The sequence below is a fragment of the Choristoneura fumiferana genome, chromosome 23, assembly GCF_025370935.1.
Source record: "Choristoneura fumiferana chromosome 23, NRCan_CFum_1, whole genome shotgun sequence".
In the NCBI taxonomy this organism is placed as follows: domain Eukaryota; kingdom Metazoa; phylum Arthropoda; class Insecta; order Lepidoptera; family Tortricidae; genus Choristoneura; species Choristoneura fumiferana.
This window is the reverse complement of record NC_133494.1, coordinates 9,187,159-9,199,674: the sequence shown is the minus strand read 5'-3', so window position 1 is coordinate 9,199,674 and position 12,516 is coordinate 9,187,159. Positions and strand designations below refer to the sequence as shown.

Below are 12,516 nucleotides of genomic sequence, written 5' to 3'. Positions count from 1 at the left end.
TGAAAATTCAAATATTATATTTTTAGTGAACTCAAAATGTAGAGTCAGTAGAGATTTATATTATTTATATTTTTATATTATATAAGTAAAAATCTTAGTAAAGACACGTCATTGATGCTTATATATAAAACAACCGAAAAACGTGCTCTGGCCTGGCAGCCTGGCAGCAGCACACAGGTTGTCATTTTTGCTTCCGATACAAAAAGCATTGCATGGGTACAGTCTGAGATGGGTACAGATGCATACGGTTGTCATTTTTTTTATGTCACGTCTAGAGCTAGGCTAGAGAATCCTTTTTGGCGTCCTTTTTTACGCTTCATTTTGGGCACCAAGACTGGGTGCGCTAATTACATTATAAAAAAAATAGGAAAAATAATTCTAGATCCTCAGAAAAAGAATGATCAATGGGCACATTACATACAACAATTATTTAGCGACCAGTCCTAACGTGCTCTGGTTGACCGACAAGACGTGGCGGGACCAAGTATACTGAAGTCAGAAGTGCTCAGCGCTTTACTGAGGGCTAAGACTGGAAAGGCGCCTGGCCCGGATAACATCAATGTTGAGATAATAAAACTTCTAGAATCATAAAATGTAGCTGTCCTTGTAGACCTTTTTAACTACATCTACAATACCGGTGATATACCTGACGACTGGTTGGTTTCTACCTTTTTCACTCTTCCTAAGAAGAAAAACGCTAAAAAATGCCAGGAATTTCGTACCATGACCCTGATGAGCCATGTCTTAAAAAACTTTCTTGACCATAATCCATAATCGCATAAAAGCCAAATGCGAAGATCGGCTGGCGGAATGTCAGTTTGGTTTCCGTGCTGGTATGGGTACGAGAGAGGCACAGTTTGCCCTTAATGTAATTATTCAAAAGTGCCGGGATACTTATACAGCAGAATGTGTTCCTTTGCTTTATTGACTACCAGAAAACCTTCGACCGTGTTCAACACGACGTGCTCATTCGTGCGCTTCGCTCGCTCGCACAAATCTAATTAAAGTAAAACTTTGCAATATAAAAATTGGCTAAATGTTATTTGCCCATTTGTTATTTGCCTAAGCCAATCATTTGCTACATAATTATTTGCCACATAAAAGTATGATGAAGTAAAATTTTGCAGTATAAAAATGTTGCGAAATAAGAAAAATTCGAAGTACAGTTATGCCAACGATTACTTTGCCAAATAAAACTTCGGCGAAAGGTTGGTTGCTAAGTGAAATTTGGCGAAACATATTTCGCCGAAAAGGCAGTAAGTACACCTGCCCGGGCATCTTTCGAAACAATGAGGAAAGTTTAAACAGTCTGCAGCTGTAATATCTATAAAACTTCGCACTAGGCTCCTGCAGTGCTACATCTGGCCAGTTGTGCTTTATGGATTGCGATTGCGACCTGCGGAAGAGACTAGATGTGTTCGAAATGTGGTGTTATCGTCGAATGCTCCGTTCTTAAACGTATGGCGAAGTGTGTAGAGCTGGCACGCACTGTCAAGCGGCGGATGGTTGCCTATTTGGGTCATGTACTGCGTCATGACAGATACCATCTATTACAAACTATAATGATAGGCAAGGTGGCAGGGAAGCGGAGGGTTAGAGATTCCTCTAAAATGTCCTTCGAAAATGTCGTGGCTTCGTATATCAGAGAATGGACCGGCATCAAGACCGTGGAACAAATGTTCAGACTATCTCTGGATAAGGAAAAATTTAAGAAACTGACTGGCGACCTTCAGTAATGGAGAGGCACTGGAGAAAGAGTAATGGAGAAGAAGAAGAAGAATAACATTATAATTATCTACTTAGCTTTTTACTTCATTTTTTTTTACTTCATCATTATGAACTTTATAAAAAATAAATAAGTAATAATTATTTATTGAACATAATTACATAAAATTAAAATAACACACCTTACTTAATTGGAAAATCTTATCTTTGCAACAGGTAAATAGGGATGTTAATAAAATTCATGCACTGTAACATCGAGTTTGTTTATTGTCATAATTTACCTACTTCTCTATTAAAGTTTCGATTATAAGAGCACAATTACAAATTATTGCCACGAAAGAAATCTAAACCATGTATCTGAGACATGCGTGACATACTTAATCGTCAAGGTATTATTATTATTATAGTCAGTACAAATAAAGTTTCTATAGAAATTAGGAACAAAATATAGTAGGTAGATGTAGTGAATAATATTTGGCTATCAAGTTAACTCGGAAGCTACGACTTCGCACGACGTGTCAATCAGAGTTTACCCAATAGTTAAGCATTATTCATTATCTGTGTTACCGTATTAATGTCATCAATCCAGTTAGCTAAAGTTACAATATTAGGAAGTATGTTTATTCACAAATCCGTCAGGCAGGATAATACTAAATTAAGGTGAAACCGAAACCGCTTTTCTACTCGGTATAAAAGATTTATAAGTCAAGTGAAACCAGATATTCTGCCTCATTATTGCTCCTTACATGTGAAATTCAAGTAAAAGAAAAAACACTGTAAGCAATTATATTAGTGAAAAAAACATTTTTTCGCATTTGGAAAAACATACACGCAGCACTAAATTAGGCACCTATGAATCAAAACTAGATTATAATATTCTCCTCGTTATTAAAACTTGTGTGTAGATACGATGGCATTTTTTAAGATGAATTTCGAGATCTTACTGAAAAAAAAACACAAAATATTCTATTGAAGGTTATGATTAGGACTAGATAGGTGCTGTTTTAGTTTGACGTGAAAAAGGTATAATTTTATGTGGTCCAGAACTTCGAGTTACGAAGTTTTTCTTTTAATCATTCATATAGCCTTTGATTTTTTTTAATCTTAAATGATATAAGAGATGGATTATATACGCAGAAAAAAATAAACAGCTAATAAGGAACTTAAGTAGGTATTTAAATGACCTGAATAGTAAAGTAGTGTTTTCGATTTAGTAGTTAATTATGCATTTTGAGTAGACTATTTTGAGATTTGAAGAATCGAGGGTTAGTTATGGATTATTTTGGTTTGTTAAAGTACCACCATAGCTATACTTTTCTATAATGATCTTTTGTTTCTAAGAAGTAATGGGCTCATAAATTGTAGCGGTAAAACCATAATCCAGTTGTTTTTTTTTGCTTTTTAACAGCAGTAAGAACAAAAGTAAATTAATTTAAACACCTATTAAAACTATTTTGTCACAACATTAAAATCGAAATTACAAAACAGTGAGTGTTCCGTTAAGTACATTATTATTACACAGCTAGCCATAATTAATTAATACTATATTTTTTGACTGTACCTTTATATTACATACTCATATAATAGCTACGTTATTAAAATATAGATCAAATTGAAATATAATGCAATGAAAATAGTGATATATTAAGTAAATGAAATTTCGAGTGTTTATGACCAATCGGAACAAAAAACTTACATTAATCATACGTTACGTGGCTATCTACATCAATTAGATTTGGTCACAATTTGGTAAATAAATAACATCACAGTCTATTATTTTTACAAATATAAAATAAATATTTATTTTGTCAAACGATTGATTAAATTACATCATGATTGAAAAATACTTTTACAAATAGTTTTATTTCTAAATTACCTATAATTAAAAAGCCTTAGCTTAGTGATAAAATACTCAATTGTAAAAGTGTTCGGAATCGGAATGCAAGTAATGATTCTTTTATCAGCTAAATTTAGGCGTCAAAACTTAATGACATAACGTATTATAAAACAATTAAGATTTTGAGCGTGTCAATGACCGACTTTAATGAATTAGTCATAAAAACATTAAAAGAATCTAATAGTTAACAATATTGATCGACGACAACGGCACGTCGATCAGTCTTCTTAATTGAGAAATAGCAGAAAAAATCATAACCCATCATCATCCTCGTAATTTTACTAAGTACTAACTACACTCAATGGGGTATCTTTTAACTCCCTTGGATCACCATTCTTCTGTTTATTATCAGTGTCGATTTGATCTTTTTCAGAGAAGTTCCACTTCTGAATTTCGCCAGTTCCAAAGAATATGAAGAATATAGCAGAAATTATGTACACTGATGCACCTACGAAGAATACTGGACGCCATTGTTCAAAACCATTCTGAAAAAGAAAACAATAACAATATTTTATTCGTTATCATCAATGATGATGATGGTGATGATGATGGATGTTAATTTGAATAAATTTAAAATAACGAAGTTTCCAGCATTATCCTCATCATCTCACCATTAATCACCATCACCATCACCATCAATCATCATCATTATCATCATCATCACCATCAATGATCATCATCAATCATCATCATCACCATCGTACTAATACGAAACGTAAGGCCAGAGAAAGGGACAACCGCATGTTAGCCACGTAATTTGATAGTTAATATTATTGTTCAGTGATTAAAAAATAATTTTTAGGTAAACATTTTTATATTGTTTGGTGGGTAATTCAGTTTTACTATTTTGGAACCCAATATAATTATTTGATGATCGATATTAATTTCAAGTAATTTTTAATTAATACTTAGGTACTTAACCGTTTTAAAATTGTTTGGTGATTAAATTTAGGTGACAGATCTACTATTTTAGGAACAAATATTATTTATTAGGTGACCAAAAATGCATGGTGGATCAACTATTTCTTGTTGTTATTCAGTCTCGTCAGCGAGGGGACAAAAGTAGTACTGTTTAATAGAAGAAATGTTGTGTAACATTATAGTAACATGATTATTAGATTACCAATTATAAAAGGTGCTTAAAACTACCACAAAAATGCATGTTTGGCAATTTTTTATCCTATAAACTTACGGTTTAAAGAGTGACTCAGGGGACCTAAACTATAGCAACGAGTGACAAGAAAAATTTGATCGACCCATTAGGTGATCATAACCATATAAAACTAGTACGAGTGTCACAAGAAATACGCAAAGTATAACATAATACATAGAAAGTTCAAAATAAAAGTATCACACAAAAGAGCAAAATTAGTATTTATAAACAGCCTTTATAAAGTATAAATATCAGTATTTATAAACTACATTAGTAGACTATAATATACGCTATAACAAACGTACCCCGTCTCGTGTGAAATAGGCAGTGATCATCGGAGTGAAAAATCCCGCACTGCTTCCAACGGCATTGGCGATGCCGTATAAGCTCCCAGCATAATTAGGTGCAAGGTCCTGATGATTCTGCAAGTTGGTTAGAGTTGCCGCTCCGTTGGCTCCCATGGACAGTGTGATCAAAGCTACAGACAGCACTGTCGAGCAACCCGCGTACACAAGCAACACCAAAAATAATCCAGGAATAATATGAGAAAACAGACAAAAGAACTTTCTGATCCTTGTCGTACTCATTAAGTTTCTCGCCAAAATACAGTCACCGATCACTCCGAAAATGGCTGATAAAAGCAGTCTAGCCAGGTACGGTAGGGCTGATATGACACCAGCTGCTGCTAGCTGGAATCCTAATACGCTTGACACGAATTTTGGTCCCACTGTCATTATAAAGTACAAGCCCCATAAGTTTCCATAGTGGAGGACCACCATTGCCAAGAACGGAAGCGATGTCACAATACTCTTGAACGGCGGAAGACCCTGAAATCAATTTTTATTTTTACAAAAAACATATATGTTACTTTCATTTATCCCTATTAAATTGCCAGCGAATTTCACAAAATTTACATTGGTTGGCATTTTGGTTAGTTAGAACTTTAATTTTAAACGCTACGTAGCATGAGAAGGACGCATCTTGCCATTGAGCTATTCTTCCAATAAAATTATAAATGATACTTAAATCCTCCTAAGGCCCAACGTCCCAAATTTACGACATACGTCAAAGCAAATGTCAACTTTTACTAATTGGCATTAAGTTTTAAATTCTTTATAATCTAAATTTGACGTGGGCCTCAGGAGGTTAAATCGTGAGTTGTCTTGTGATGGAGCTAAGGAAATAGTATATGTGTCGGCGGCCGATCGTAAAATCCGCCAGATCACGTAATTCCTAGGCACATCATGAAATGGCGCCATTTCATGATATGCCTAAAAGTTGTCCAGGCATATCACGATGTGCCTGAGAAACAATACGGCGAACGATTAGAGCAACGCATTCGTCGATTTTCCTAGCTTTATACCGGGCACATCGTGATATGCTAAATAAAGAAACATTTTGGTACGACGAGCGAAGCGAGGAGTGGTTAGTATGAATTGTGACCACTACGCACGAGCCGAGCGAGCGAAGCGAGCGTGCCGCAGCAGCGGCCGGCGAAGTGCCAGAACCGATATGGCGGCGTTTCATGATATGCCTAGGAATTTCATGATCTGCCTAAACTAGCCAAATCATGAAATGGCGGCGTTTCATGATATGCCTAGGAATTACATGATCTGCCTAAATGTCACTAGGCAAATCGTTAAACGGTGAGTTTCGAACGATATGGCGGATGTTCTTTAGCCAATTCATGAAATGGCCCCATTTCACGATATGGCTAGGAATTTCGTAATCTGGCGGATTTTACGGTCGGCCGCCGACATATGCATACCCTGCCTGTCCCACTAGTCCCATTGAGTTGTCCCATCATGAGGCAACTACCGGTCTACTTCACTAACAAATCGCAATTCAAAAAGTCGCAGACGTTTAAACTTTCGGGTACTTAACTAATACTCTAGACTCACCTTTGATTTTTGCACCTTGTCGCCCAAGGCATCTGAAATATACTTTCTTTCCGTGTCACTGATCCGTGGATGATCTGCTGGTGTGTCAGCTACGAGGTACCACCATAATGCACACCATATTAATGCCAAAGCACCTGGTACATAGAAAGCTGATGCCCAGCCGAATTTCTCCACTAAGGGCCCAGTGACAGACCAGGTCACAACAGTGCCCAATGTTCCGCCCATCATGGCGCTAATAAACTTTCCTTTCTCGGTTGGAGGTGCCCATCGAGCAACTAACGCGTGGAGTGATGGGTAGATAAAACCCTGTAACAAATATCTTAAATGATTAAAAAGTATTACTTCGTTAATGCATATTCACATTATAAAAGTGTAATTTTGCAACATTGTCGCCTTGCTACATCGCCAGGATTGAATAAACATCTAGTTTTTTTTTAATGAAAATTGCAAGACTAGACCCGCCAATTTTCTAAAAAAAAATCAGTGGTTGGTCCTTTTTGGTTAGCTGTCCTAGTGTTTATTTTTAGAGAAGAATAGTTACTTGGTTAACGATTATTTAACTTCAACATTACGCATCAACATTTCTTATTTCAAAAATACAAACTGAGACATGGATGCACAGAAAAACCAGGAAAAGAGACCAGCGCTGGGAATCGAACCCAGGTCCTCAGTAATCCGTGATGCGTGCTATAACCCCTACACCACCGCTGGACATTATTTTTTCGATATGGTTTCACGGGATACCCGTTAAAGTAAGAAATTTGGAGTTGAAATAAAAAATACAAAAAGACTCCAAAAAAACAATCATAATATCTTATTTCAGCCAGGGCCTGCAGACGATGCCTTATGAATAAAATAATATGAAATATTTGGCAGTTTCACGCAACATCCTGAACATGTTTAAGTACACTTACACCAGCAATTCCGAGTAAAAATCGCGCGACGACCAGTGCGATGTAATGCAACCTGGCCGCGGCTGGGCTTCCGATGGTCAGCAGAGCACTCAGAACTGAGGTAATGAAGACCACGTATCGTGGGCCCCATCGCTCAGCGGCCATGCCTCCCACCAAAGACGTCACCGGGTAGCACCAGAAATACGAGCCTAGGATCATCGCTTGCTGGTCAGGTGTCCACTCGAAGGATGCTGCTCCTGGTGTCTATAACAATCAAACGTACGAACTTGAAGAACATCTAATTATTCTATCAACAGTCTTTACAAAAACCTACATTCTAGCTCTATGCAGGAACATTTGGAGATGCATTTCTTAGCCACATATGTTATACCTTACCTAAATACTTTTTAAGTCGTCGTTTTATCTAAATATAAGGTTATCCTACTGGATCCTATTTGCTACAATCCTATTTGTTCTTGTGCGTAAGAATATTGCTTGCTTTAGGCTGCATTTCCACCAGAGATGTGCGAGGATGTGTTGCGAGGAATTTGTTTTTCGTGAAGCTATAGAGTAATTGCACTAAATGTGGACCAGTCTGTTAATATGGACCACCGTAATATTTCGGTAGATGTCGTTACAATCAGCTCAAAGTTCGCTACGTTCGATGCTTTTCCCTCCCGCGGCGCCCCGTCAGTCGATAGCTGCTAAGCTACATGTGCGTTTGTGTCTGTTGTTGCCATTTTGAGGTTATTGCCAGAACTGATAAAAAAAATTGACAAGTTTTGTAGGATTATTACTACTTTTTTGTGACTATTAACCCTTGACTGTTTTATATTCTAGAAACGTCACTTTATTGATTATTTTTCGGCATGCAGTCTATAACTATATCAGTGATATATATATTTTTAAAAAATCTAACGGTTTATCTTTACCGTTTCGTAATTTGGACCAGTTCAAAGGTTTCAAATATGGTCCAGTAGTCCATATTATGACATATTATTATAATTTTTGGTAATTATGGCCCAAATGGTTTCAAAGCCGAAAAAGGCAAGTAAAATAGATGAAATCAATAATTTGGCTTATAATTTCCCCATAGAAAAAAGTTAACTGCTAAAACGTGGCTACGATTATTTTTCAATCGAGGACTGTTATTTTGTCGCCCTACAGCATCTATTGCGAGACTGAAAGGGTCCAACAGCGAATTTTCCGAATTTCATCAGCTATCGGATTCTGTAATGGATAAGCACAAATTTACAACTCATGACATATAAAACCAAGTGGTCCATATTAAACTGCTTTTTTGAAATGGCAAATTTCCCCACATTTTTTAAAAACTAAATATTTTTTATAAAATTGATTTCTTTATTTAATTTTAATTTTTGATTTATAGTATCTTACAAATTTTCGACTGATTTAAGTTATTTTTTTAACTAATTTAAATAATCTGAGTTTTATTGAGTAAAAACGAACGATATGATGGTCCCTATTTAGGGAACTTACTCTAGTAGAAACAGAAACGCTTTATTTACCTATCCTCGCACCACTCAGCTGTTTCCACTAGAGAGGTACCTAAATGAAGCGTTACTATTGGTTTCTGAAAAATACATTCCTCGCAACACATCCTCGCACATCTCTAGTGGAAACGCAGCCTTAAAGTTTTATTTGCTTTCATTTAATAAACGCATATAACAGACCAATAACGTAATAAATCAATTTAAGCACCTACTATAAATTTTATAACAAATTAAAAGGCGTTAAGAACATTTAAAACGCGATATTAACTATCGGACTCATTTTTATTGCGGTGCGATTTTAATTTTCTAAAGTTCTAAAGTTTTTTTTTTTTGTTTTTATTATAACTATCCCGCGGGAGTTGTACAATTTTCAGGATAAAAACTATCTCATGTCCTTCCCTGGGTGGGTATCGAACTATCTTCACGTCGAATTTCATCTAAATTGGTTCAACAGCTTAAGCCTGAAGAAGTAGGTAAAATAGACAGACGAACAGACAAATAGAGATATTTTCACGTTTATAATATTAGTAAAGAAGTAAAGCACATTAGTAAGGATAGCAATACAGAAACATTAATAATCTAGCAAGATATTACTTATTTTCGCGATGCGAAAATAAGGTGAGGTTAAATCACTCGATTACTCGTAGTAGTTAGTACGTATACTTATGTCATCCATTGTTTGTGTTAAAAGTTCATGAATGAATAAAGTCATCCGTATCATAATATTATCAATAAAAAAACCTGATTGACTCAGTTCAGTTGACACAGTGACACAGTGCAGTGACGAGAGGATACGATGTTAGCACAATATTAGACCATGTTTACATTAATCCGGTAAAATCGTTCTAGCAGCGATATATTGCGGGGTCACATTAAAAACGAGTTACACGACGTCTATCGAGCCGAGCACCGCAGTGTCCAAATCAAAGTCAAAATATCTTTATTCAATTAAGGCTATGACAAGCACTTATGAATGTCAAAAAAAAGCAGCCAAGAGCGTGTCGGACACGCCTAAAATAGGATTCCATTGCGAAAAAATTAAGTAATATTTTTCTAAGGATTTCGTATTTTATATGGAATCTTCCAAGTTTAGGTATATTTTATACCTTAGGCTGCTATTACTAATAATTCTCAAGCAAACTTAGCCGTTAAAGTTTTCCTTGAAAGTTTGATATACTTACTACCATCCTGAATTTTTTCAAATTTTTTCACCCACCTGTTTAGATTTTAGACGGGGGGGACGCTCGATTTTAATGAAAATTTGCACTATAAAGTTGAATATTTCGCAAAAAAATCAATGAATCGAAAAATCGTTTTAGCAAACCCCTAATGATACCCCACACTATAGGGTTGGATGAGAAAAAAAATCACCCCCACTTTACGTCTATGGGAGGTACCCTAAAAAAAATTATTTTTAGTTTTTTATTATACCATTTTGTCGGCATAGTTTACATATATATCCGTGCAAAATTACAGCTTTCTAGCATTGATAGTCCTTGAGCAAAGCCGCGGACGGGCAGACGGACAGACAGACATGGCGAAACTATAAGGGTTCCGTTTTTGCCATTTTGGCTCCGGAACCCTAAAAATCACCACCGGTTCCGAAAAAACTCAGTTGAGAAGAATGCGGCAAGAAACTCAACGAGAGTTGTTTATAGATTGTAAGTATTTACCACAACTACATTTTTTAACACCGTAGATTCGCTTTTGGACGTAAGCGATCGCCTATGCGGATCGGATTCATTTCCAAATATCCCTGTCCATGATAATTATAATCATTAATTTTACAATACGCCTTAGATGAATGTATTACAATAGTTTTAAATTTTGTAATATTTGCAATATTTTGTACGCCCTGATAATGCGCGACCATGATAATGTACGGCATGATAATCGGAAGTAATTATGCTTCGGATTATCACGTCGTACATTATTGCGCGTACGTTCAGAGTTGTACATTATTGGTTCCCATGCCTACCTACCTAAAATAAATAAAGTACCTTCCTACTTTGAAACACATGTGTAACACGACGATACGGGGTTTCGAGCCTATTTTATAACGAGTTCGTCAATGTTACTTTTGCATTAATTGACATTTAGAAATATTTTTTTAATTTATTCTCTTTTATACATTACCTATTTATTTTATTTCACTTACCTCTCTCGGTGCTTGCCTAACATCTGCGATATCCTCATGTTGTAGCGTCACATTTCTTATTATTGCGTCTTTGGCGTTACATTGTGATACTGATCTGAAATTATAATGATACAAATAAGGATTATGTTTTTTTCGTGTGTCACACACATACCACCCACCCCATATCTATAGATGTCTAAAGTAATTTATTATAGGTTTGTATTATTTTATCATCGTGTCTGTCTTCTTGTCTTGCTTTGTTTGTGTTTTCATATTATATTAATTGTAATCTGGCACGTAGGTAGCCTAAGAGGAATGTTGTGATAAAAATAGTCTCCTGTGCTACTTCCCAACTGTTACTCTCCAACTGGTTTTGTGCAATAAATCATATCGATCCGTTGCTCCTTTAAAAGCACAAACACAGATGATTGCTACGGAATTGAGAGTTATACTAACGTGGTGTTACTAGTACTATGGGTTTGCGGAACCATAGCTATGATATTCAGGCTCATATTGACTCGGAGCATGTATACAACCCAGCAGCTCGTGAATATCATTATCCACAGGTTGAACCGCACGGGCACGGCCCCTGCGAACAAAAACCTGATTTAGACCCGGAAAATTAAGAGACAAAAAGATTAACAAAACCAGAGAGACGCGCAAGAGTTTTTGCGAGTCTCGTCATTTTTTATAATTTTAACATTTAACAAGATAACAGAATATGCATGAACTAAGCGCGGACCTCGCTTAGTGTGGCATCACACATGCTCAAGTTTTTAAACATAACTTGGCGTTCAGTGGAATGAAATGTACTTATTCAAAATATTGTGTGCAATAATTTAAATAATTTGCATCTCTATGGCCCTGTATTTCTTTTTTTCCTTACCGATAACAAATATTGTGGCTTTCTGATTATTGACTTTTACCGTTTGCATATAATTCATTTTAAATTTGTAGCTATTATAGTAAAATAATACAAATTTTAAACAAACATTACACCCAGTTTTGACATGTCAACTTCAATCAAGTGTCATCGTCGGATATAGGTATCTAAAGTCCTTAGTCAAAGTCCAAAGAGGGTGGCGCTCGATTATCTCTAAGGGCGCTCGCGATCGCAATCAAACGACATAACAGTTTTTGTATGCGAAATCTGTCATTTGATTGCGATCGCGAGCGTCAGAAATGTTAGACAATACGGCCTCTGTTTCATATCTTTATTTTTAGTAAATTTTTATAGCACTGGAAGAAAAAGTTTTATGAAGGTTTCCAATCAGGGATTTTTGGATTACGGAGTGT

At 35.9% G+C, this 12,516-nt stretch overlaps 1 protein-coding gene across 1 annotated transcript; it reads right to left on the bottom strand.

Annotated features, from left to right (window-relative positions):
• Positions 1 to 1,972: 1,972 nt before the first annotated feature.
• Positions 1,973 to 11,828, bottom strand: LOC141441011 (sialin-like). Its single transcript, XM_074105624.1, has 6 exons — positions 11,677 to 11,828; positions 11,242 to 11,335; positions 7,591 to 7,833; positions 6,677 to 6,982; positions 5,081 to 5,602; positions 1,973 to 4,107 (listed from the first exon to the last, which is right to left on the bottom strand). Exons 1-6 carry the CDS (start codon positions 11,775 to 11,777, stop codon positions 3,904 to 3,906), a joined length of 1,470 nt encoding a protein of 489 aa, XP_073961725.1. The 5' UTR covers positions 11,778 to 11,828; the 3' UTR covers positions 1,973 to 3,903.
• Positions 11,829 to 12,516: the final 688 nt, after the last annotated feature.